At 39.0% G+C, this 27,476-nt stretch overlaps 1 protein-coding gene across 1 annotated transcript in view; it reads right to left on the minus strand.

Moving 5' to 3' along the window:
- Positions 1-18,279, minus strand: part of ANLN (anillin, actin binding protein) — a 30,077-nt gene extending 11,798 nt beyond the window's left edge. The window contains exons 1-19 of the mRNA XM_074898157.1: positions 18,262-18,279; positions 13,467-13,620; positions 12,812-13,096; positions 12,038-12,384; positions 11,151-11,373; positions 10,026-10,219; positions 9,794-9,901; positions 9,187-9,307; positions 8,201-8,317; positions 7,435-7,661; positions 6,717-6,868; positions 6,262-6,409; positions 5,466-5,601; positions 4,960-5,142; positions 3,008-3,134; positions 2,025-2,073; positions 1,889-1,945; positions 412-450; positions 44-65 (exon numbers count right to left, since the gene is read on the minus strand). Coding sequence (XP_074754258.1) covers positions 44-65; positions 412-450; positions 1,889-1,945; positions 2,025-2,073; positions 3,008-3,134; positions 4,960-5,142; positions 5,466-5,601; positions 6,262-6,409; positions 6,717-6,868; positions 7,435-7,661; positions 8,201-8,317; positions 9,187-9,307; positions 9,794-9,901; positions 10,026-10,219; positions 11,151-11,373; positions 12,038-12,384; positions 12,812-13,096; positions 13,467-13,620; positions 18,262-18,279 — 2,707 coding nt within the window. The remainder of the gene's footprint in view (positions 1-43; positions 66-411; positions 451-1,888; positions 1,946-2,024; positions 2,074-3,007; positions 3,135-4,959; positions 5,143-5,465; positions 5,602-6,261; positions 6,410-6,716; positions 6,869-7,434; positions 7,662-8,200; positions 8,318-9,186; positions 9,308-9,793; positions 9,902-10,025; positions 10,220-11,150; positions 11,374-12,037; positions 12,385-12,811; positions 13,097-13,466; positions 13,621-18,261) is intronic.
- Between the last annotated feature and the right edge of the window lie 9,197 nt (positions 18,280-27,476).

The following is a 27,476-nucleotide window of genomic DNA, read 5'->3' on the forward strand; positions in this document are numbered from 1 at the left end:
GCAGATTATTCACCTTGGCTTAAGATGTTTAGATTTTACTTACCTGGCGTAAGAAGGGTGCTTTTCTAGAAAGAGAAAGAAATAAAAGCTTAGTAGAAAAGTAGTTTCTGATGATTTCTGCAGAATACTAAACTACCTTAGAAGGAAACTAGATCTGAAATACTTTAAAACCACACACGAACAACTTGAAAAGAAAGTCCAAATAAATGTGTAGTAACTGCATACTTCCAGCATTACATATTTAGAGCTGTTACCTATTTCTTAAGCCTATGGTTAAAGAGTTTGGCAGAAAGTATAGAGTTTCAAGTAAGGGACACAAAGAGCCTGCTGTGAGCACAGTCTTAGTGTGAGAATATGGACTTTGGAAGAGCTCATAGCCGGATCTTGCTACAATATCACATTCATACTTACAGAGGTAATAGACGTTAATAATCTCTTTGGAGTAATAACCTACAAAAGAACATAAGATAAATGCATTTGCTACTGAATTTGTCCATCACGTTAGCCTGAAAACTAAACAATGAAACTACTGAAGGCTTATCTAAAGAAATTTTGAATAGATACTAGTTGTTGTAATGAGTAAGTCTTGTTTTTTGACTGGATGTAACATACTTCAGTGGAAGGAAAGCTACACATCAAAGAAATATTTACTGCAGAGAAGTTTGACTATTCATTAGCTTGGGATGGACAGCATGCATCTGAAAAAATCTTAGACCTTTTCCCTTCATGTAACATAGCTTGAAAGTTACATTTGCTTATTAAAGATAAGAATTAATAATAAAAGTACATGGATGTTCAGTGTGATACTATTGTACCTTATCTATATTACCAGGTGAAAACCTCAAAGTTTAAGTGAGACTGCATATTAAACACGATCTGGAACTATGTACTCTATTCTCGAAGCTGAAAGACAAGTGCAAGAAGCTTGTCAAAAAGGAGATACAGGATGCCATCAGCAAACCTGTAACCCCACGTCAGCAACTTACCTACAGTGACACAAACACATTCAGTTTTAAGTAAAGATCCCACTAAACTACAGCACAGGAGAGAAGGAAACCCTGGACTGCAAACTGATTTTATTGGGGGATAGGTAGAAGCATGCTTTCAGTGTGCCAAATGAAAGTAAAGATTTTTAAAGTTCCTATTTCTGTTTGCAGTGACAGAATTTAAGTACTCATGCCAACTGTTTTGAAAGACACTCAAATTTCTTGTTTTTATTAAGTGACAGATATCTTGAAAAGTAAGAAATCAGACCTAAATTAATACACTGAGCCCAGCTATTGGAATAACAAGGAAAAAAGCAAAAAAGTCACTACAAAAGACCACCTCCAGAAAGCCACTGACTTGTCTGGACTCACAAAGCCTTAATAAAGCACAAACACTTGAAACATGCACCCTATCCAAGCTGAAATGTTTACATTCAAGGAGTGGTTAAAACAACGTTTGGTTTAAAAATAAACATCTAGTGCTTTTACTTAACACTGGGAAGAAAGAAAAGTGTCACAGTTGATCAATAGAAGCTTTAATACAAATCAGACTGCAGGGTAGGGCATATTGACTGGTGTAGCTTAAGTGGAGAGTAAGGACAGTAAATCACTATCAGAGGCACCACACCCAATACATAAAAGTTTGCAAGGTACAGCATTTTTCAAACTAGTGAGATGACTTCTCCTTCCCCTCCAATATATTTCAGACTCAACCAAGTGCTGCAGGTCCAATCTACTAATAGCTACATGACTCCATAACCCATCTGTCATTGCAGATGTTCCAAGAAAGAGCAAGAAGAGTAAAAGCAACCAACAGATATTCTAAGACTATTAGTTAGTCCTCCCTGAACACTGCAGTCTTCTGTTGAAATACGACATACAGATTTTCATGTTTCATTTACCTTAGATTTATTTGCCTTTTTCCTTTTATCGGTACTTGTAACTTCTTTTCTCTGCACCTGTAAGGAAAGAAGGTATTAAGAAAGTCCAACACATCATTCTCCCTTACACATCCTCTTGACAGGAACTGATACATACCAAACTGTAAACTTCTAGATTTATTTCAAAGTCATTTGACACATCGTGCCTAAAGGGAGGAGGGGAAAAAATAAGTTAAACACAGACTGAAGAAAAAGGTTGGGTTTTTTTGTTTTTAAAGTTAGTCTTTACTGTTTCTCTCTTTCCATTCCCTAAAACCATCCAGGGAGCAGTTAGGTTCTACACAAGACAAGTGTAGCCATAGTGCTGACTAATAGCTAATCTCTAATTAGTAAGTCAGAGTTTGTTCCTGCAGGCCAATAGGGCTCTTAGAGATCCTTTCACTTCTACTCTTCAGTGTACTTCGGTAGTATTCTGGTATAAGCCTTGAGTGTATTTCTATTTCAAGATTCTTTCAAGAACTCCAAGAACAAAAGGGGAGGCAGAACAAGGGGCAGATAGAGTGCCTTCTCAAATTGTACCCTTCAGTCCACTGCAGGCACACATTTCTAGAAACCGAGATTGGGTTTTGGGGGTAAATACCTTTAAGTGAAAATTCCAGTTGGACTGAACTTTAAAAAGGGAGCTTGCCTATTTATTTTGGAAGACTTTTTGAACGTTTGAACAGCCATTTGAACTCACACCTTTTTAGCTAACATATGAGAGCTGAAGTTCTAGCTTTAAGATTACTATTTTTTCTAGATACCAAAACCAAGTAGCTATATAAAATGTTAGTTGCTGCAAAAGAGAAAAACACCTCATCTCGGGCAGAGCAATCCATCTGTCATTGCAGGTGTTCCAGGAGAGAACATAAGTAGAAAAAGCAAAAGATAAATTAACTGATGGATGGTAGAATAAGTCTAGATTGCTCTTTTGAGAGAAGTGCATTGCAGCTATTTCTTGAAGCAGGAAATACCCATACCACAAGATCTCACCATATTTGTTTGCAGCATATGACATTCTTATATAAAAGCTTTGAACATTTCTATGCTCAATCCACCATCAGAGCTGAACCTGGTTCTAAACAATTTCTTTATACTTACATAGTAAATGTTGTAGTAAAAGTAAGAGCATCTCCATTCAGGGAGCTGGCAGTACTTGCTAATGGGGTTGCAACCATGTTTTCTGCTCCAGATCTCAGTATTATTACATAGTAGTAGTTTGCTGCCTCTGTAAATATACATCAGATGTTTTTATTAGCCAGAGGTGTCCAAGCATCTAAAAACTGCATTGCCATTAAACACATCTGTTTCACCCCACTTAAACACTTGGTTACAGTCAAGATTTGCTTATAAACTTACTCTTAAAACATTTTTTTCCCCCTACTGTGTCCACTAGTAAGGCTGCCTCCACAGGATTCACAACAACAGCATTACTGCCTCGGGTATCTCAGGCCAGAGCGACACTACCCAGTGTGAGAGGGGGCAGAGGAAGAACTTTCAGTCAGATTCATCAGTTAATCTTAGTTTCTTATACTTAATTGATATTCTCTAGGCCTGCCAACTTAACCATACATCATCTTTTGCTACTGCCCATCCTCATGCTTTTTTCAGTCCTATGAAAGAGCTGGTTATCCAGGCAACTCATTTCCTTAACTTTTCACATAAAAGGAAAAAAAGATAACCACAAGTGCACAGCCCAGTAGTGTCAGGAGATAACTTGGAGCTTGTGCAGCAAATTGATGAACAGTAAAGCAAGAACATTGCATAATATTATACCACATTTAAAAAAATCCAGAACAAGATGTTTGAGTGCTCTGTTGTATAGGACAAGTCACAGCTTTTAGAACAGCCACTGAAGACTCCAATAAGCTTTGGTTTGTACTCTTTATATTTGATGTTCTCTCCAGAGATGAAATAGAGCTTCTGGTGCACAATGTATAGCAAATACTGCACTTTATTCTGAAAGTTTTGACACCAGATAGATCATAGTTTGTTTAGACAGTTTGGTTTTGAGAATTACTGATAGAAGCTAAACATATTTTTCTAAATATTAGAGAGGCTTTCCTATAACAGAGATTGTCTTGTGCAACAAGAACTGTAACATGTTAGGAGTGGGGTGGGGATGGTAAATTAGGACAGATATTTACATTTATATTCTTGGCTGTGGTTTTAGTTGAAGATATAAACCCACACTTTACATTCCATAGGACAGTTAAACAAGAAAATAAGAAAGGCTACATATGAATTCATTAGTAAAAGTTTTACAACCAGTATTAAACAAGACTTTGTCCAATGACTTTTGTTCTCAAGTTTTAGTGAGGAAGGAGCAGGAACCTGACCAACTACAATCATATTCTGTGGCATTATATAAAATAGCACTGGTTACTGTGGGCTTGCAGATTCTTTAAACAACCACGTGACAGAACCTTGCTATATTCCAGGATAAGTCTCTAGATCTACAAAGAGATATTGGCAGATATTCTTCTGGAACAAAAAGAAACAAATCCACATTTTAGATTCCCCGGCTGCAGAAAACCCACATAACGCTTTAATGACTTAAATATGACAAGATAATGGAAGACTAGTCTTTGTAAATTAAGTATTTTGGGATGTTAACAGGAGGATTTAAAAAGGGAAGAGGCTTAATGAGGTATTTCACACCACCACAAAGGTCAGAATTTATGTAATATTTAGTACTAGGCTTGCATCTGTAAAAAAAATTCCAAGGCAGCAAGAGAAGGCAAGGTGAGATATAAAATTCCTCCCCAACAGGTCTTTAAGATCTCCCCAACAAGATCTTTAAGGCTGGCTGGGAAAGTCTTGATAAATTTATTGAACTTCACAAGCCAGAAAAAGATGCAACTAAAACAACCACGGAAAATATTGAAAACTTAGACAAAGAGCAGATCAATTAAATGTAATTTCTAAATTTTCACTGCCCCCAGAGTTCTGAGAAACACCCACGCAGAAGGCAGAAAAACAAGGGGAAATATATGTAGGGAAGATGAGAGGAAGGCAAGGGAAGGAATAAAGCTTTCAGCTGCTAGTTTTACCTGGCTTTTGAACTGTACCACATACAAAGTCTGCTTTTAGAGGTAGACGCATCTCTGAAATGGAAACAGATCCCCTGGATGGAGCAAATTCAGTGGGTGTAGAAGCAGCTTTATTTCTTTTACTATGAGGCCCCTCACTCTTCAGTTTATTCAGTTCTTCCAATAAGGCAGTTCTCTTCTCAGCTGCACAGGTAAATTAATTATAGTTGTAACAGAGGAAAAAGTAGTACTGAACAATTTTTTTGTTGTTGCCATAAGCATGTAAAATGCAGCAGAAATGTTAATCATCTTCCAGAACAGCAAGAATATTAGGAACAAGATAGATACCAAACCCATCCCCTTGCCTATAGAAGAAGCTCAGATAGAATAGGTATTCTCTCCCATTTTCCAGGTGCAATACTATAAATAAGCAGCTACAAGGTAGCATATTAAATGCATTGCCAGAGTTCATCTATTCCTGCCAAAATGTTTATGACAAAGAATTGGACTTGAGTCTAAAAACCTACTTGCAAGGAGAAGTAGTCTCTCTGCTTCTGCTTCTTCTTGTGACCCTTTTCCATGTTCCTCATCAAAACAGCAGTTCAAAGCTTGACTGGCTTGATGAATCACTGTCTGCTGCATGTTGATCTCATTATTCAGCTCCTAGAGTAAACCAGTAGCAACAATAATTAGCAAGAAGAGAGATTTAGTGTTACATTCAAGCAAGGAAATGTCTTGAGATTAGCATTTCTGTGGCTATGCTTCAGAAAAATCAGACTTTTTTCTGATAGTCAGCTTAGATAATTAGGTACAAATATCTTGCAGTTTACAGTTACTTCTGCAAAAGAATATTGCAGCACAACTTCTTTTGACCTCAGAGATAATTTAAATATGGTGGAGAGTGAATGACTTTAGTGTTTGTATGCTCCATATCCAGTCTAGTCTTCCCTTCACCAGGGGAAGCAGCAGTTAACCAGAAGTTCAGCAATGTATGTGAACAAGACACCAGTAAAGATCAGAATATGGCCTATTCAAAGTATGTAGTTATGAACCCTAATTCAAAGGCAGTAACAAGATATAGATTCCCTGTCCCCTTCTCAAAACGATGGCTTGTTATCTCCAGACTTACTCTGTAGCATGATGCTTCTAAGAGATGTATTAGGCGTTCAAATTATGCAGTATCGTTCCCCACTCTTAGATATTTATGCTAAACAACCTAATCTTGCAGTTCTTAGCCATATGTTAATGTCCTGGACATTGACAGGGGAAATTATGGGAGTAAATAGTAAATTAGAAAAAGGATTTTAAGAAGATATTCGATACCTGCATTTTCTTTTTGATATTGACTTGATCAGATGGGCCGTTCTTTTTCATTTCCAGTTTGGAAGCCACATCTTCTTTGCGAACGATGATTTGCTTTATTGAAGGACGATCAGTTTCTTTAAATCTTTGAGATCTATATGCATCAACACTTTTAAGAGACAAAACCCCATTAAACATTTCACAGGTGTGCCAAGCTTTTTTTTTATATACATACATATGTATCAGGTATTGATGTTTTCCAACTTGCCTAAATGGCTATTAAAAAAGCATTCTATCAGCTCATTCTAAGTTTAACCAACATAAGGACTTTAGAGAGACAACTTTTGATAAAGGCCAAGATCCTGGAAAAAAGCTTCATTTGTAGTATAAGCAGCATGCTTCATAAGAGGAATTAAAAAAGCCAGTATCTTAACTTGCACACTTAGAGAATGAGGTGTCTTTTTTGTGTTTATTACCTATAGGGAAGGTTGCGATCTTCTGACATAGAGCCAATACTGTCTACAGATTCTGCCCTGGGGACTTTAGTCCTTTGGAACTTTTCAGACATGAGACTCACATCACTGATACTGCTACCTTCACCAGTTGACTTACAAGGAGAAACAAAGGCCTGGGGAGAAGAAAAGGTTATACTACAGATATCTGTCCACATTAATCGTTATCTGTTTTCTTTTATCTTTACTTGTTTTGCATATAAACAATAAATTTGGAGGTTGCTTAGTACTAAAGAGACATTTTACAAATATTTCCTAGGACATGAAACAAGCTAATTTATTTGTTTATTTTAAAGACACCAAGAAATCCCCAAACTCCAGGAGATTTCAACACTTAGTTTCCAAACTGGTACATTTACATAACTACTTCTCTTCAGATTTTCATTAGTAAGCACTTCATTGAATGCATGTTTATCACTAGAAGTCCAGCACAAGTAATAGATGTACATACACAAGCTTGATTTGGTGGAAGTTAAACCACTTGTTTAGCAGATCATTCTATATACTATGGTCTTTTCAGAGGAAAATAACTTCACCTCATTATGTTTTAATTAGGAAAGTGTCATTTGTAACTTCTCAATTTGCCCAGGTATCACAATACAGCAAAATATCACTGTTTACAAGCAAAGTGTACAACTCTAAGTGATCAACAGGCCCTTCCCCACCTCCTAAGAAGTCTCACCTCTGGACCAACAGATTCCACTAGAGGAGTTAACAGAGACATTGATGAAATATTCAGTGACTCTTCCTGCTCATCCTCATCACTTTCACCTTCCAGGCTCATGCTCATTTCTTTCTTCAGTTTTTCTATATCTGGACCATCCTCTTGAAGAACTTCAAAAATTTCATTTATCACTTTTGAGCTATTCATCTCATCATCCACACTTATTTCGATTTCATATACTTCATCTGAAGGGAGATGTTTTAAAACTATTAGTAGCATGAAGACTAAACCCTTCATTCTCAAATTAGCAGAATGATGTTAACAGATAAGCCAACTATTTTTGCTTTTCAAGTAAGCTTGATTCAATAGCACTTATAATCAGGCATACAGAACTTTAAAGTATAGTTACATTCTTATTTCAATATACCATTATCATGTATACTCCATAACTGATACAGAGAGGGGACAAAAAGATGCACTTAGCCACAGTTCAATATTTTAGTTCAAACAGGTTTAAAACTTAACTGCAAGTCCCATAGTAGAGCAGTCATTTCTGTCCTTTCCCAGTAAACTTTTATATTCCTTGAAGACTTGAATGTCAAGAAAGAAGGGTTATTATAATAGGATTTTCACAATTTATTTTATATAAACCTCATTACAAAACACACGAGTGTCAGGAGATGTATGGTGAATTAATTGTTCAGACTTGAAGGATATTAACACTCAGCTGGACAAGTTACCACAGATATCTAAGTGCATTAATATTCATCTACTCAATACAAACCTTTTGGTTTCTCAGCAAGTTGTTCAAGTTTTGAGACAGACATTTCTTTTACAGGACTCTTTGGCTCAGTGATCTCCAGAGGACTGGGTTTATCAGTCTCTTCACATTTAGGAGCATCTAAGTAGTTTATAAAAAAAGAAAGAAGTCACTGAAGATTATGTCTAGACTTTGAATTTTTTTTTTTTTTTTTTTTTTAGATCTGAATTTTGGAAGTTTGATAATATAGCTGACAACTTAGCTTGCTGTCAAAAAAAAAGCATTAGAATACACACCCTCCACAACCTGTACAGCTAGACTTGTATCTTATAATCAGAAAACTTATAGCACGAGAAACAACATTGAAACCATAGGAGAGCGTGCCCACTCAAGAGCAGAAAAAAAAAAATTAAAAAACCAAAAGCACTACACAAAAACCATCACACCCAAACCAAGAGCAGGGTATCATCCTATTTTTCTAGGAGCACATTTGATAGCCTGTTTGCCCATAATGTCTATAAGAAGTGTCAACTAAATTTACTCTTTTCTCAGAGAACTGCAGGGTTTTCCATTCAGTAAGCACCAGAAAGGATGTTATGAGCATCTCAGAATTCTTTTCACGTTCTCTGCTATAAGAATTAATATTATAAGGGATACTGACAAGGAAAGAGTTCCTTTCCATTAGATCATTGTGGAATTGGATACCAGGCACAGTATAGATTAAATCTATAACTGACGATTTTCATTCACTCTTCCTGCATATAATGTACATGAAAGTAGGAAACACAGGTAAACACATTGAGAAACAAAAAGGCAGTCTTGCCCTGCCAATCTTTCAAGTGGCATAAGAGTGCAGAGTATTATTATTATGAGGAGATTTAGACAAATCAGTAGCCAAATAGGAGGCCCAGTTCTATACATAAGTGCTAATTAGTCTCTATCTGCTCATGAACTTTAAGGGTAGTGCTTCAGTCCAGTATCAGCCGCAGGCAAATACTGACAATTCTTACCCGAAGACTCCACGCTGGGAGACTTTACTGGCCTGTCACCTGCTGTTGTGTCTTCTGCTGATCCAAAAGCAGTGGCATCTGAACTAGGAGGATGTTTTGGACTAGCCTGAGATTGGCTTTCCTGGCAAAAATAAAAACATGGAACATTCAGGGGGTAATGTTCAAAGTGACTGAAAAAACTACCAGGGAAAACCCACATTTTAACACCTGCCAGGAAAAAGAGATTGCCTATCCAATATCAAGAAAGATCCTATTTATTTATGTAAGAAATTCAGCTGAAGTACTAAATACTAAATTGTGTGAGGAGATTTCTTTTGTTTTTAAAGTTATAGAATCAAAAAACCCCACATATCATCCAAAAAAAAAAATTTATCAGCTTAAAGCAGTATCACTTGTCTCCTTAATTGAGTCTGCAGGAGGAAAAAAAAATCTAATAATTTGTTAACAATCATACAAACCACTTGACAAGTCATTTTGCACAGCCTGGCCATTCACAAAGCATAGGTTTTTATCCTTTATTTGTATTCTCTTATCTTTCCCTGGGTTTAGAACATGTTAAAGCAGTTCACAGACTATCATCTTTTGATACATGAAGGTAACACATTACCATTTTAGCTTCTGGAAGTTTTCTCTTTGAACTTTCACTTTTCTCTGCGCTCCACAAATTGCCTCTATCAAACCGGCCACGAAGGCATGCAAGTTCTCGTTCACGTTCCTAAGCAAATAGAGGATAACAGAGGAAAAGCTGACGGCTTTAAGATGTCAAAACATTTTTACTTCAGGTAGGTGCCAAACTTTCCTCAAGCTTATAAGCAAGCTATGAATGTAGCAAGTCATACCTGCTTAAACTGAAGTGCTAAACTGGCAGTAGAGGAATTTTCATTTTGCTTGAGAAGCCTTTCCTGGATTGTCCTTGTATTTGGGGTAACAATGGGTGTTCTGCCCCCTGGAGTATTCGTAGCAGGACTCTGTGCACTACGCTCTTGACAGCGCTCCCCAAAGCGTTCCAGGAAGGGCTTAATTCCTGATCCCCCTACAAGAACAATTGTTTTGCCTTAAAAGAAGCACTTAAAAACACAGAAAGAAATCACTGCAATTTTGCATTCTGCTGAAGGCTCTCAGTGAAGCAATTCGATGTCTCCTTTACAGCTCTTACTGTTATACTTTATACAGACTAAATCTGAAGTGCAAATTACCACAGTAACAGAACACTGAAGTTAATAAAACAGCAAATCAGAACAAATAGATGTGCTTCTCTTATTAAAGTCCACATGTAATCTACCAGTTTAAATAAACTGGCTTGCTTTTTGAACATTTCCTCTACAACCAGCTTCACTTGCATCCTTCATGCAAATGAGCATTCTAGTACATAAGATGGATACTCTGTTTGGCACCCACACCACTTTATTGAGCTTCTCTTATTGTTGGCATATTTAGACACACATGCTTGCTTTGCTGGCCATCACTTCAAAGAGCTCAAGCTGTTAGTTCAGGTTTCTGACCCAACAAGCAGTCGATTTTAATGCTGGGGATGAGCACATGTTTCAACATCAATGCTACCACTGAAAAGACAGACACTATGCAAGTTAGAGCATCTATGTGACATTTAGCTTTGATTTCTTCTAACATATGCAGACTCTTTACCTTATATCAGCTGGATACGCGGAAGGTTTGAATAGTCTCAATTAACTGATGGTAGCAGGATACGTTTTTACATGGAGAAAAGTTAGACTGATTTTATTCTCAAGAGTTACTAAAACCACATCCAGGAAAATGCCCTTGCAAAATATGGAAGCTGTACAGTTTATAATTATTAGAGAACCCTTCAGAACTTGAGTAAAGTTACAGCAGAAAATAGGCATTATCTGCTATCTTACCATAAATTCTTAACTAACACATAGCTGTCAACACAGGACACAAACCTACTTTAAATGAATGCTCATTGAAGCTGAAAAACAGCTTACCTGGTGTTGTGGGTTTACCCTTAGGTTCAAGTTGCACATGTGTTCCTTTGACTGGCTCTTCTTTGGACTGAACTGGTTGAGGCAAAGTTGACTTTGCTGTTTCTGTACGCTTTTCAGTTTTCTGAGGGCTGCGGGAATTCTCTGTTAGCAGTTGTCGTACTTCAGATTCTTTAGAACAGGGAGCAGTGACTCTTGAGGACTGTGTTAAAAAAATGTCTGGATCCTTAACAAGGGAAAAAGGAATAGCATTAAGAAGAAACTGTACATTCTTATTCTCTCAACAGGAAAAAGAATGAAAGCATTCTGTATAGCATACTGTAACACACCTATTCCAGCAACAACAGAAAAAGCTGCGAACAAGTGTTATAAGCTTCTTGGAGACTTTTTATTATCCAGTATTTCAAATTGTTTCAGTATTTGATTCCAGGTGCTTTTGCCAGCTACTTTATGTATTTTCCCACACTCCCCTAAACAAGACTGCAGGTGGCACATATTGTCATTTCAGAAACGGCATAAATTGAACAATATGTAGCAGGTACTACCAATTTCAGCATTCTGATTGAATTTTTACACAGCAATAATATTTACAATTCAAGTTAATCAACTATATGAAGTTACAGAGTGAAACCTAGTATCTCTATAATAAGCCCCCTACTGATGGTCAAAAGAGCATCAATCAATTACTTTGACATCAGCTTTTACAAGTAAAAGGTATTCTAAGCCATTTTGTGTCTGCTATTAAAAAGTGTGAGTGGGATTGCAATAAAGCAAAAGTTATAAATAGACTAAGATTGCTCACACCAAATCTTTAAATTCAGATTAAACAGTTATGAGTTAGCCCCAGTACTCAAATCAATTTTTAATCAGCAACTAAATCAGACACTCACCGCTATCTTTGAGTTTGCTGGTTTATTAATAGAAGCCTCAACAAGCCTTTGAGAACAGGATGCAGCTTCCTGCTTTACACTGCTACTATTGATTCTAGCAGATGCTCCACTTGTAGTGGACAATTTGGATAAACAAGTAGTGCCAGGCTGTTCTTGTGCATTGTTTTGCTTTGCAGATGGATGACTTAGGTCATCTTCCCAGGAACCAATTGCAGCAGCAAGGTTAGCTAAACGGCCTCTTCTCCCAATAGGGGTGTCACTTGCCAGGGCATTAGATGTCTGCTTAGGTGGAGAAACAGACAGACCTTTTGACTGGAGGGGAGACAGAGGAGCACATTCAGAGGGATCTGGAAAAAAGAAAAACACATTTATATTGCTCATAAAATATATTGACATATATTTGCATCTTTTGCATTTGCTATATATTGAATTTATCAACAATCAGATGTTCTTACTATCAACAGAATCAAGCTCCTAGCTCTGAAGGCATTAAGACTAATCAAGTTAAAGCTCACTGCAAAGCCAACACATTTTTAACCAAGCAGTTTACTAGTTTTATGTCACCACTGCGATAGACAAGGCATCACACTGGGAGGGGACGAAATGTATAAAATATAAGCTGTAGTCAACTGTTACACTATTTTGGACCTTCACCAGTGCTAAGAATTCTTTATGAAAACAGTAGCATTCACACACACAAATATCTTCTGCTAGAAAACAATCACCAGTGCAAACACTGAACACCACCAATACTGTTTAGCAAGTGAAACATACCCTCACTATCCCAGCAGCGTCGCTGTTCTGCCAACTTCTGCATACGTGTTTTGACTGAAAGGACTGCAGGAGTTTCTGACTCTGTGTTTGTTTTTCCTTTCTCAAGAGGCTGAACCATTGAAGCCCTGTTAGAAGTAGTTATGTGCAACTCTGAAGTCATCTCAGGAGAATGATGACTTGTGGAACTTGAAAGAACTGGCTGTACGTTCTCTGAACTGGAGGCTTGAGTCTCCATACTGTTAGGGCAGAGTCTCTTTGATGGTGATGGTTTTGTACCAGGCTTCACTGTACAGGTCAGAGTACTCAAGAAAATTAGTATTCAAACAATCCAAAATATTTTCAGGTATACCAATATAAAGGTGTGATTTATTAATACTGATACACCTCCCAAAAAACTGCCCTTCCCAAATTCTACCAAGCACAAGGCATTATCTTTGGCATTATACAATTATTTTTAATTCTCTTATTAATTACTTAGAACATCTGCTCTCAGGTCAAGATAAACACTAGCCATATTCAGCCCTAGTGGTCAGGTAACTACATCCATCACTGTTCAGTTTAAGACAAACACCAAGAGTTTTCACTTGCCCATAGGAAAAAAAGGACATGAAACTGGTATCAAAAGACAACCTTTATTAAACTTGTTGCAACATACCTTCTTCACCAGGAAGGGGTGCCTGGTTACCAGTTTCTAACAAAGGCTCTCTGACCCTCTTGGCCTGCATTATGGGTCTCACTCCCATCTTGGGCCGCTCAGCCATCTTCTTCTGCAGGTTTTCCCGCCTGGCCCGGGTTCTTTCAAGGAGTTTCTGAGTAGCCAATAAATCATGTGTTAATATACATTGCAAGTAGTGTGTTAACTACTAATAGTCAAATTAAAAATGTTTGAATTTTATATAGCATACACTAAGATCCACAATACAAGAAATTTATAGTGAAGGCTATATTAAAACAAACATAGCTCTCACTTATTGCTAGCTCATCTACTGCAATGCAACACGATAGAAATATTCAAAGTCTGGTTTCCTAACTGGCTATTCCCTCCTGAAAGGAGAATGAAAACATGTTTTCTACACTGTCAACTACATGGTTTTCTGTCAACCCCCTTTTTCTCACTGTGATAACCCCCGATCGCCATACTTTAGATTTCACCATTGCAATACCCACAGCTTCTCCCAGTTTCAGCAAGTACCTGTTAAATAAAAGGTAGCTCACACTGTAGCACATTCCAAGCTACCTTCTTGCTATCTAGCTGGTTACTACATGCTTGCATGTTATCTGATGTTCTTTGGCCTACCAGACAGACAACGGGCTGCAGCATTTTCTTCACCAAGGCAAGGGTTTGGGTCTTTTCACCTAGCCACAGATGCCCATGGAAATTGTAGAAGCAGTTAAGTTAGAGACACCTACTCTTTTAAGAAGAGGTCAAGCTAGCCAGTAGGTTTCAAAGTTCCAGACATTAAATCAACCAGTGTCTCCCATTAGCTTGGCTTTCAACAGAAACCAGACTGAAGAGACACAAGCAATGGCAAAATTAAAAAAAAAAAAAAAAAAAAATCGGAGACACTTCTATAGAACCTGAAGCAGTCAGAAATGTTTGAAAGTAATTACTTTTTTTAAAATGAATCACCACATGACAGTCTTGAACTGTCAATCTTGCTAGTAAGACTTTTTGATACATTGCTAAAACATATGGTCAAGTCACCTGATTGGCACTAACCTTCTAACAAAATAACATTGAAGTGGTTGCAAGTGGTCATAAAAAAATAAATCAACAAATCAAATGCATGGCTGTTAATATAAAAAAACCCTGTTGCTATTATACCTTCTAAATCAAAAGGTGAATTTGTCTTCCTCGAGCTTAAACTTTAAGAATAGACAGATGTTATAACTAGTTGTCTTAGTAAACAGGCTATTTAGGCTATTTATCACAATATGTCTGTATACAGAAGAGCATATAAAGAAATACCAATTAAGTTACCTAACAACATGCTCTTTCATTCCCTACCCATTGGAAATCTGACTACTATGATCATATTCCATACAAAATAGCTGTTTTAGTAAATTTTCCACACGAGTACAAAGTGATTCCTTATAACATTCAAGTTTGAAATAGGTTGTGTGGTGGTGTTTTGTTTTTGGTTTGGGTTTTTTTTTTAAATACTGCATTTGTGAATCATTATCACTCCATTTGATCACATCTAAAGGATACTTAATTTCTCCTTTGATCTAGGCTTTAAGGCACTTTGAGACAAGAAATTGTGTGATTGAACTAATGGCCTTTAAAGGGAAGCACATAAACTGCACTTGTTTGGTGGCACATAAATTATTGCGAGAACTGTGCCAGTCATTATGTGTGCTGTTGCACAGCAATTAAATACACATTTCACATCTTTAACTGTCTAAGGCTGTCATCTGAAACAACGATCCATTGTAGGGCAACACAGGACAAACAGAATGTCAGTCTCAACAGTTTTTTGTGAAAGCAAAAATCAGCTTCTCTAACTTAAATAGAAGGATTTGGGGGGGGGAAGGACATATGAAATGCCAGGAGCACCCTCAATGCAAGTTCCATGCTAGTTGCATCCACAAGTCAAGTTGCTTTATTTTAACCTCCAAAAGACAAAGCTACAAAGTACAGGTAATACCCACATAGATAAAATCATAAATGCTACATAAATTAACTGTTTTTCTCATTTGAAGTTAAGTATGCCTTCCACAACAGTATTCCTACAGTTCTATTCAAATGCAGTCACATTCCTTTCTGTTTTGTTAGTTCAGTGAAATGGAGTTTCAGCTGTTACAGATAGGATGTCACTTCCCAAGAATGTACGCCTCTGTTGTTGAACTCCAGCTCCTATTGGCTTTTTGTAACTCAAGTTTTCCATGCAACTGCCATAATTCAAACTGTGCTATTACACATGATGAGTAAGCAAGCCAGTCACTGGAACTCAAGACTTACTGTTCATGTTCATCAACAGGGTATTTGCTGCTAATACATTCTCCAAGTGTTCTGACGGCAGCCCAAGTTTCAGAGTAAGACATACCTATTGCATTTCATCTAGAAATCTGAGAACTTCTAAGTCACAGTTAGAGGATCATGCTTTGTGTTGAGAAAGCACCTTCTAAAAATCAGAAAAGGCCTTACCACTTGATGTTGATAGACAACCTTGATTTTAAAAAACAAAATTTTCAAAGTACATATTTAGCAGCATTAGAGAAGATACTCAAGCCCACATGAGATTACAAGAATTTGTTCCCATACCCTGCTTTACTAGCAGAATGCAGCAAAGGGAGCAAATTTCTCCATGACACTGAAGGCACAGTTGAATTCAAACTTCATATATGCAAGTTTTCCCCTGAGCAATTTCATCACTTATTTCTTTTTGGTCATCTTCCATGTTAGGAAACCATACTTTGCTCTATGAATCTTAATAAATACTTCAAATTATAAAATAACCTGGACTGTTACTAACATTCCGCAGTACTGAATGTAAAGTGTTCTGTGCAAAAGAGGTGAATTATACAATTGGCTATAAACTGAAAGTCACAAATAGTATGTTCATTGCAATCCTAAAATGTATCCACTGCACCTTCTCCTCAGTGTGTTGTGTATTAACAATTTGGTCGATATTGAGATTATTAGTTTTTGCTTGTAAGATTAATCAAAAGAAACATTATTTCAGATCTGATTTGAAAGCATGCCACCAAATCTTACAGCAAGATTTATTTGAGCTTAAATCATTCGAGCTTGATCAGCAAAAACTGAATTAGCAGCATGCTTTGGCCAATCAAGGCTCGAATAACTTTGCTTTACATAATCAACACTTAGCCTCACCAGTTCCCTGCATGTAATAGAGAACAGTAATTTGTAGACCAAGATTATCAGAAAGTAGTTAAGCTCAGGAAAGGTTATATTAAAAGGAAAAAAGCAAGAAGAGAAATACTTCATAGCAGGCAATAAAAAACTTCCTCAAAAAAGCTTTCTGAAGAGGAAGGTTATTAAACTTCAATACTAATACGCTAATATTGGTCAGATTTTTACACAACAGTGGAATGCCCTCCACAGCATAAAGCAGGCAACATTTTAGGCACTCTGCCATACTAGCTAATATTTGAATGAGTGTTACTTTGAGGAGCAGCCTCACAGTTGGTCACAGCTTTTCAAAGGCAGTTATCTACAAGAAGGGCGTGTTGAGGTTGGAGTATCTCCCAGCATGCAAAACCATTTCAAACTTGATTCAGTAGTTTAGGCTTGAAGTTTATTTAAGACTAGTCAGATCATGTCACTCACTACCAGTTAAGGAAGGAGGTTTGAGATGTTTATACTTAGCAAGCCATTACATGGGGGTAGGGTGAATCTGCCTTGGCATAACACATTTAGTAAATATGTTCAGATCAATACCTTATGCTCAGTTTTTAAAAATCAGATCTGTGCATTCAACTTTTTTGGGCACTCAATTTATTTAAAGCATGTCAGCTTGATACCCAGATTGTTTTCAAGGGGAGGAGAGAGTATTTCACCAACGTATTCAATCTGGATTTTTCTTAAAGTAGTTTAGGTAGGCTGTGGATTGAAGGCCATTTTTCCTGCAACATTTCTCAAAGCAGTCACAAGACAGCTCCATAGATTTACATCTGTCACACATAAAACCAGAGTATAGCACCTTTAAGAACCCTCTGATTTCATACAGATTCAAGCAGATCAGTTTCATTCATTCTGTTACGATTTTGCCTCTGTAAAACTGAAGCAAGCACACACACAAATCCACCTTAACATCTTTTTTTTTATAAAAAGAGGAACCGTGCCTGCCAATGAAAGTGACCAATCACAGGTGGCAATAACGTCAAATAGGACACGTTTTTAATCAGATGGTCGCTACTTTGGGCAAACTTCACACGTCACCTTTAGGTAGGCAGGCAGTGTGTGTCAATACCACTCCCATTAGCTTCCAGGGTCGCTTATGTTTCAGTCGAAAATCTTATCTGTCAGGCGCACGTGAAAGGCAAACACTACAGCACTAGGAAACGCAGACAAGTATCAGCCCGGTTTAGGAAAGGCCCTGTCCTTCACAAACCGTTGCATGAATAGCCCCTCTGTTCTCTCCTGAGAGATTTGACGCCCCAGACGCCTGGGCGGCTACAATATTGGATGAACCAGCACCAGCAAAACGAGGGGGCCATAAAGCCTCCCGGCTGCAGAGAAAGAGGCTCGCTACAAGCCCACAACCCCCCGGAGTACAGCAAACGGGGATGAGGGGACCTGGCAGGCCTTACCCACGACCCAGTGCTGGGAAAAACTCTTCCGCCCGAGCGCGACCGCAAGGAGCAGCTCCCCTGCGGGCCCGGGCCAGCCCTTGCCGCCCTCCGCCCGCTGACAACCCGCCTCTCCCCGGAGCGACCCCAGCAGGGCCCCCTCCGCACCTCACGACTCGGGGCCTTGCCCTCACCTCAGTGAACGGGTCCATCGCTGCTATTACCGCTACTGTCGTTGTCGCCGCCACCACCCGCACTCTGGCCGCCCGAGAGTGGCGAAACCCCAGCCCCAACCGCTCCGCCGATTTGAATTTCAGCGCCCGCTGCGACTGCGCATGCGCGAGGCGTGGCAACCAGCCGGCACGCGCCCCGCCCGCTCCCCATGCACTTCCCCCGCCCTTCGGTCACGTGATACAGGCGGGAGCGTGCCCCGCCCTTCCCCTGACGTCTCCCCGGGCAGGCGCGGCGGGCGGAGGGAGGCGCGCGCGTGCGCACAACGTTCCGGCTCCGCGCCGCAGCGGCCATTGATTGGCAGGAGTGCTAGCCAATCGGACGGCAGCTTGCCTTCCTCTCCCTCCCCCTCTTGGGCTACCTGCGCTGTGAGGGAGAGCGCGGGATCGGGGTCCTGGGTCTGACCCCTGCGTGTGGCCGTGCCGCCCGGGGTTCCCGTGTGGAGGGAGGGCGTCCAGCCATGGCAGCCCTGTCGCCTTCCTTTCTTCTTCCTCCTCCTCAGCCCAGGACATTTTTTTTTAAGAAAACCGAGGCTTTTGCCTCCTTTACAGGCAAGTTGAACAGTTTCTTGATTGCAGTGGCTCAGCAGGGGTGTCCCTCAAGCATTTTTTATTTCAAGCTTCGTTTTTCAGCTGGTGTTGACAGGAAAACATGATCTTAGTGTTACTCCGTGAATGGAGAGGATACTCACCCAGTGCATTGTGAAAGTCGCAGCTCCTTACGGCTTTTACTTTTTTTCTTGCATTACAGCCCATGGTCTCATCAAACCTCGCCCACCAGTTCCTGCTGCTCCCTTCTCCGTTTCACTGTAATATGCACATGTTTGGGATGTTGAACTGGCAGAGACCCATCGGGTACTCAGATCCAGCCCTTGCTATCCAGGCATCATCTCAAACTCCTCACAAACACATTGAATGCAATCACAAATACAGCTTGATTTTTCTGGCTCTGCTGTCCCCCCTGGCAGGCTGCTGTAGGCCTGACTGCCCAAATGATTAAACCACATCAAATCTCCAGTCTATCCATACATATTGGCAGCCCTTTATGCATTTTTACACATGCAAACAATGTTCATTACCTTGCATGAATGCCCTCCTTCCCTAGTGCTGTGCTTCTTGCCTCTTGGATTATTTATAGGCAGCAGTCAGCTCTTCCAACCTTTACTTCACCTTGCTAACCAAATCACCTCTTCTGATCACCCCTTATTACAAAATCTTTCCAATGCCTTATTTCAAACAGCATGGCATCAGTGTGCTGCAGAATCTAATAATACAATATCAAATAATCCTTTTCTGAAGAAATCTTCAAGAATGGACACCCTGGCCAACAAATGTCCCTGTGCTGTTCTCAGATAAACGTGGGTTGCAGCAGCCCCAGGTCCAACGTCAGAACTTGCTCACACACCAGGCTGAAAATTAGGACTTACCAGGTGGGACTCATCACTCATTCATAATCTATGAACCAGCCTGTACAGGGATAAGAAAGGACAGGCTTTATTTCCTTCAAGAGAAACTAGGTATAGCTATCACTGGGAAATAACAGAAACATTCCTTTAATGGACCAGCAGAGAACCAATGCAGGGAAGTACCAGAAGATGAAAGAGCCAATACAAAGCTCAAAGTCATCAGCAGAAAATAAAAAGAGAGAATTACCGTTAAGTCTTTTCTTTATCCTGCCATCCCAAAGGAAGAAAAGTCATGGACAGTTTGAGCTGTTTAATTCTAACAGAACTCTTGCAATTTAAACATTCTGCTTTACATGTGGATCTATGAGATTCATACAGTGCAGCTCTAGCTACCACTGGTGCATTTCCAGATGTCGCTCCTTCCATTCAAGTGATATGGCATAGCGCATGATACTCAGCCTGGGGCCAGCCAAAGTGGTGTTAGCTGCACTGTTAGTGAACATAATAATCTCATCTGCTATTTATTATTTAAAAATAGGGAAATAAGCATGCTTTATTCTGTAAAATAGATTTATTGTAAAAAATTTTTCTATAAAGTATATTCTGAAAAATGAAATTGAGATTCCTAGGAATGTATAACTGCTTAAAGCGTCAGTGCAATGTGCATGTGACAAATGTCCTTTCCTTTTAGTCTCCACAGAGCAAATAATTTCTTCATCATTTTGATCGAGACTCAATGGTGCCCTGCTAGAAATAAATACAATAATTAGTTTCTTATTTTCTCAAGAAGTTATGTCTGTCTTCCAGAAGAGCAATGGACAGTAAATATATCTTGTCCTTTTATTGCTCCAAAGAGCCAAAGAAAGTCAGGCTTTTTCAGGAATGGTGCTATAAAATGGCTATGAGATCCATTGTCTACTTAATGGTGGGGGGTATGGCCCGTAGCAATGGAATTTCCAGTCAGGGTTATTTTTTTCTTAATAAATTAATAAAACCATTTGCAACTTATGGGCAAAAATCAACCGATGTTTCACAATCTGAAGGCATAAAGAGAGGGAAAGAAAGGAATGCCATGTTGAAACCACCAGAACAATGAGCCATCTCTGCCCGCTAAACAGCATTATATTTTATGTCAGCCGTTTGCATTCAAAAATTATGAATCACACCCTTCACTGTCTCCTCACCCCACGTGATACGGTTTAAGATTTCTTCTTGGCAGGGGTAAGCTAATGCAAAGTAATCCCTTCTGTAAGAGTAAATAACAAGACAAAGCACTTGGGGAAGAGTTTTTGCTGGCTTGCAGTTTTCATGGGAATTAAGAGCATGGGCACAGAAGCCAGTCATTTGTCTTTTAACATGGCAGGAAAAACATTTTTACTTTCCCAAGCTTTTCTTCAAAAATTTGTAAATCACATTAACTGTTTTCAGGGGTGTATTTTTATTTTCAGGTTATGGAAGTTTGCATTAGCACTTAAATAAGAATGGTGTACTTATTAACTAATAAGGAGAGCACTAGCCAAAGTTTTTGTAGCTCTGGCTTCCTTGCAATACCAATACAATCATAAATGTAAAATACTGAAGGTGAAAATGCTGATCCCAGTGTAGTCCACTGTATAACTCAAGTCTGAAATCCTCAGAGCATATTTCCTAAAACTTTCTGCTGAAAAATTGAGTTCATGATTATGATTCCAAAGGAAAGATGAGCAAGATGCTTCTCTGATTCATAAAAAAATCTCAGTAGTCCTGTCATGTAGTGAAAAATACTATTTTCCAACTTGTAATTTCATTTTATTCACACTTAAATAATTCAAAGTGTAAGTTGAAGCTCACCTATCTTGCCCTTGCAAGCAGATTCAATCTATTGCATGGTAACACAGTGCACTGTAGTATTTCTTGTAGCTTAGATTTACCTTCAAACGGCATTTTTTACCAGCAAATTCAGTCTTCCACTAATGAGTTGGAGAGCTGTCATGATTCTGATACTCATTTCACACTGGTAGTGTGATTGCATAGGATGCCACAGAGAGGGGAAGCAAATGTATAGTCTAGTACACAGTGTTGTGCATAATTTTTTCTGGACTACAGTCCCCTTAGAATTAATTCTTCCCAGTGACTTTAGACAAAGGATTTAACCTTGAGGAGGAGACAAGGAGACAGCCCTTGCAGAGCTTCTTGAGGACAGTGTCACCAGCACGGCTATCCCTTTCCCTTAGCCCACCATCTTTTTGCCTACAGTGGATCCTTGAGGACGTGTGCTACAGGTCTGAATGTGTCGGTGCTTAAGATGAAGCCAGGCTGTAGTAAATTACCCTCTTCACAAGCCCCACACCAGGACCCCTGTTTAAGAGAATCCTGCACTACAGAAGAGCAGCAAGAATAAAAACCCCATCCTTTCCTCAGTGATTCTGAAATGATTATACTCAGCTCCTGTGATAGTCACTGAGGCAATGTAAGCTGATGTTACCCAGTAAAGAAATATATTTATGTCAGGAATAAGACAGGTTTTGTGAGTAAGTAACCCAGTGCGTGACATGGATTTAAATTAGCAATGCTCAGAGCACAAGTCTCTCCTCCAGTAGTCTGAGAGGGAAATTGATAACCAGCTCAACCAGACCAAAAGAATGTGAGACCCTATAGCCATTACAGTCTAACTTTCAGCTGGGACTGTGCTTTATTGTACCGAAAGGCTTCATGTATTACTCTGCTTTGGTAAGTGTAGTTGGGGGGAAATCCTTTAAACTGGACATTTGCTGGGGGGAAATATACTACATTTTCAGATGTACAGAAAGAATTTCAAACAGTGTGAATTTTATTTGTTCCCTCACTTGGCATTTGCCAAATGTGGGAGGTTCTCAAGAAAATGATGGCTGACTGAAGACACCCTTTATATTAAAGGTTGGAAAAGCACACCATCATTTATATTCTACACTAAATTACTGTTTGATGGCATGGATGGTTCGTGTTAACTGTTGTCAGAGCTGAAATGCATCATCTCATGTGAAGAACAACTGAGGGAAAATCACACAGAAATCAAAGCTGGAGGGAAAAGCAAAAGCATTATGGGGAGAAATAAAAAAAAGGAGAAGGGTGGAGAATAGCAAATAACAAAGGAGATTAACAAAGAAAACAGGAGGAAAAGACAGAAGAGAAAATATATTAAATGGAAAAATAGTGAAACAAGAAAGAGACAAAACTCATATTTCATTAACAACAAGAAACAGTTGTCAAGTGGACTCAGTTTCAGAAAAAAATCTCTGGGTAATTGAACTCTGCATTTTTACAAGGCAGTGGGAGTTAAGAAACATTTGCCTGTCATGCACCCTGAAAAGATTTATTGTGTTCACAGCATAATATTGCATTTGTATCACTAAATCATGGAAAGTTTCTCAGGATCTTTCATTTAGATGTCCTAACTGATTTACCCAAGAGAAGGGGAATTAGACTTCCTTCTTTTGTGCCCCAGCTATAAAACACCCACTTTTCTTTCTTTATCCATAAGTACAGTTGTACCATTTGCTAATATAAAAATTCTGAAATGAATCAAAGGGTCTGAGATTACTTAAGTGCCATTATGTTAATTTAGACCATGATGTTAATTTACAGTACCCGAGACTTGCTTGCAACTCTGCAGAATAAAGCAAATGGAATAACTGCATAATCACATCAGTAATTTCACCAGCCAAATTGTATCACATTTTATATTCTTGAAATAATTTTCTCAAAGATGGAAAAATTATGAGATTCTTGTTGAAAAGCCATTTTTCACAAAAAAAAAAAAAAAAAAAAAAAAAGTATTCTATCAGCTCTAGTTCCTTTTTTGAAGACTCGGTATGCTGTAAGCTCAACAGGTGATAATTTTCTGACCTCATTCTTGCCATCTTATCCTCATATTTTAAATAAATTAATGAAACTATGGGACACACATAAACTAAATCATAAATTATGAATAAGGAAAGTCAAGAATGTTACCTTCAAAATGACCTTAAAGCTTTTAAAACTAAAGTAGGTACTCCAAGTTAAGCATAGCCTATATGCTTTGCTAAAAAAGGAAATATCTAAGGATATGAAATGGGTTTTACATGAGTTTATGATTTTTTTTTTTCTCTTTACTTTCCACGTCATTCCCCTGAAAAAAATCCATACAGTTACATGAAATCTTTTCTGCAACAGTGGCAAGTTTACACTAGAGGGTACTACTGAGACAGGAGTTTAGACTGCTGAGTGTTTTGCTTTGGAAATTTGGCTATTTGGAAAAAAAAATACACATCTGAAATATGAAGAAGCTGATTCCAGAGGGAGAAATTATACTGAAATTTGAACAAACACAAATAAATGTAACGGTGATGGTATTTTCCACATACGTATCCATGAAGGACACTGGTAATATGATCATCTCAGCTTCAGTAGAAACTACATATATAATTACCTGCAGCTGTGTTAGAGATGGGTAAATATCCCTAATATTTCGGTCTGTTTTTGCTTAAAAAACTATTATGACATGGAAAATAGATTAACTAAATGAATATGAAAATAAGATCACAGCTTATTGTTAATGAGGGGCACAGGAAACATCTGATGGAATAAAACATGAGTCTATACTACAAGTACAGTGCCACTGAATGTCTTGCTGTGATACGATGGAGAGCTGCTTCACCTTGCAATAAAACATGAAAGAAGGCAAAGGGAATAGAAATGGCCAAGAGGTTATTTTAAATAATTCTTCCCTCATTCTTCCAGTGGTGGTGAGGATTGTCAGAGCCCTGAACATGTCTATCTACAACTCCAGAGGCTTTGGTTGCCTCGAGTCAGAGCCCACATGGAGGTGGTGGAGGTCTTGGGCCATGAAGAGATCTGCAGCTGCCTGACAATGTTTTGCAAGTGACATGGTGTGAGCAGCTTGTCTTCTTAGACATCTAATCCAGAAATCTCTTTGAAACTTGGTGAATATGTAAGAAGGCAAGATTATGTGTGCCCTGCACTGGCCTCTACTCAGAGACTCTGGAGCTCTGACACTGGAACTCCAGTAACACCATGATAAAGTTGTACCCAGGGAATCTCCAAAAACAGACATGAGATGGAGGAGAATGAAGTCTGAAAAGAACTCGGTCTTGGCTTATGCTTCTCCTGATCTTAAACACTATTTCCATTAGCTGAGTATGTCACTGCTACCACTTGAAAGGGATTATTCACCATGGAGTAAATAAAACAGACCCAGCAAACTAAACCCACAAACTATGCAGGAACCTGCAAGGTAAAGCTCAGTAGCAGTGCAGGCATGTACTTGGAAACTGGAAAAAAAGATGGGGCTTACACCTTGGGTTCTGCCCCTCATTGAGTCCAGTGCTTCTCCTTGAAAATGGGACTTAGCAGAAGACCACCATCTTCAGGCCAGACAAAACCCCTTCTGCTCTACAAATCCTGTCCCAAGTGAGAGGATCTGGATGTCCCATGAAATGAAATTAAATGCTTTGATGAAGAAGTAGATCGCTCTTTCCCCAGCTGCTGGGTCTCTGCCAACTGAGGTCAGCTGTGAAGGGTCCCCTGTTCCCAATGCTGGCGCTCCAGCTCTAGGCAAGCATTGGCACCAGCATGCAGGTGAGGCCTCTTTCTCCAAAGCACCATGTAGTCATACCTATTACTGCACAAGTTGCATCTTGTAAAAAGCTGCTACGATGGTGGTTTGTTTTCTTGGATATCCCCTTTTCATTTTCTAGGTCAGTCTGGACCAGCAAAAATAGGGGATCAGGTAGGCAGTGGAAGAAGAAGGGATAAAGAAATGAATGGCAACAGGGAGCGGAACATTGTGTTTTTCTCAGGTTGGTTAAGAAACAGGTGAAGTCCCCACCTGATCAGCCAAAAAGGGCAATGCATTTCTGTGAAAACATTTGCTTTTCAACTGAAATTATCCCAGCGCCACAAAAGAGTTGGCAGACTTCAAAAGGCTCAAAGTACAAACATTTAAAAATTTCTCATTTTTGGGGGGTACCTAGTCGTTAGTCCTGTGCTGCCTGACCTGTTATTTGTGTTGCCACAGCAAGGTATCTGTGACTCATCTGTAGGTGTTTGCAGTTGGGCAGACAGCCAGCACTCGGGCTGCCTGCCAGTCCTGCCTGCCACTGCCGAAGGCAACATCCTGCCTTTCCCAGGACCCCTGTAGTGACAAGGCATTGCTGCAGAAGGGGGCAGACAGTTAGAGGAGGAAAGGTCAAGAGGGGTGTATTGGTCCATCAGTCCATACTGTGAGCAGGTGCGTGCTTTACTGTGACTAGTGTATTTATATAACCCACTTCTCTGCCACAGAAAAGCAGACTCTTTTTCTCTCAATAGGTGTAAGTGCATTTGTGAGTGTACAATAGATATGTCTGATTTTTTCCCCATATGATAACAGACAATAGTCGGCTACATTTGTAGGTTCACAGCATGAGGATCCTACACTGCTTTAACTTCTCTGAACTTCACTGCAAGGTTTGCCTGCATTTTATTTCCGCTTGTTGGGCTGGGTTTACAGTATTGAGCCTCCTTAGCATAAAATGGGAACAAATTAAGTGGGTAAATCAATCTGAATATTGGAGCTGCATCAAGTTGTGCTCTTCAAGGTGTCTTAAAATAGTAGTCCATTTGAATAAGATTGAACAAGCATGTGCTGCCTCTACTGTGTACTAGAAACATAGGACCCAGCTGGAATCAGACATTTCAGAAGGAGTTTCTAGAAAGTATGTATCTGAAAGGATGGTCAGTTGGAGTCACTTGGTCAGTGAAATTGTTTTTTCAGAAGATATTCAGCCAGCTAAGAGTCATTAAGTCAGGGAGGGGAGGCTAACCTTGCCACTCTGATGGCCCTGAAGCTGTGCCAAATTATGCAGGAGTGAGTTAAGGACTCTCCTTCTCAGGTTTCCTAGTTCCTCAGGGGTTTTTTCTTGTCACCACAGAGAAGAGGAAGAAAGATATTGGTGTGAATATAAGGGAGGAACCTAATAAAGCCAACATTAAAACAAGTGTGCATATATATGTATGTATATGCACATTTAAAATCCAAATGCACATATACATATTTATATATGTGTGTGTGTGTTTGAATTTTGTAGTGTTGGCTTGTGACAGGTGTAGAGATTAATAAAATGTATCACTGCTCTTCCAGACTGTACATGTTGCAGAGCTTATTGATGCTAATATTCCTATAAAGATAATCTTCTGCATGCAAGACATTGCAGTATTTTTGACTGTATGAATATGAAATTATCTCTGAAGGCATGACCAGGTAAATCTGAAATTATCTTTGGAAGTAATGTTGTGTTGAAGTTGAAAATTCTGTGTCCTAACTATGGATACGTGGTACCAAGATATAGATCTATTTGTATTGCGAAACTGTATTATTTAAGCTGTATTCCACTGTGTGGCTCATATAAACCTTACCACATGCCCCCATGTCGTCTCACCTCGCTACAATGCAATCTGTGCCAGCTGTACTGATAGCCTCCAGGAATTTTTTCATGACAGAGTAGCTCATCTTTTTCACACTGTCTGTCCAGACAGACTTGCACGATAAGACGTTGAAGTCAGAACTGCTAGAGGTACATTAAATATATATATATAGAATTGTCATATTGAGATACTCAGTGATGTCGTTCTTGACTGAGCTTTCCATGTTGTGCTTTTAATCAACAAATGTGACAAAGCTTGCTCAGAGCCAAAGCAGAAAACAGGGGCAGGTGTCCTTTTAGCATCCCTCCTCTGTGCCTTCTGCTACTGCTTTTGGCATCCTCCTGCTAGAGC

Source organism: Athene noctua, chromosome 2 (assembly GCF_965140245.1).
Source record: "Athene noctua chromosome 2, bAthNoc1.hap1.1, whole genome shotgun sequence".
Classification (NCBI taxonomy): Eukaryota; Metazoa; Chordata; class Aves; order Strigiformes; family Strigidae; genus Athene; species Athene noctua.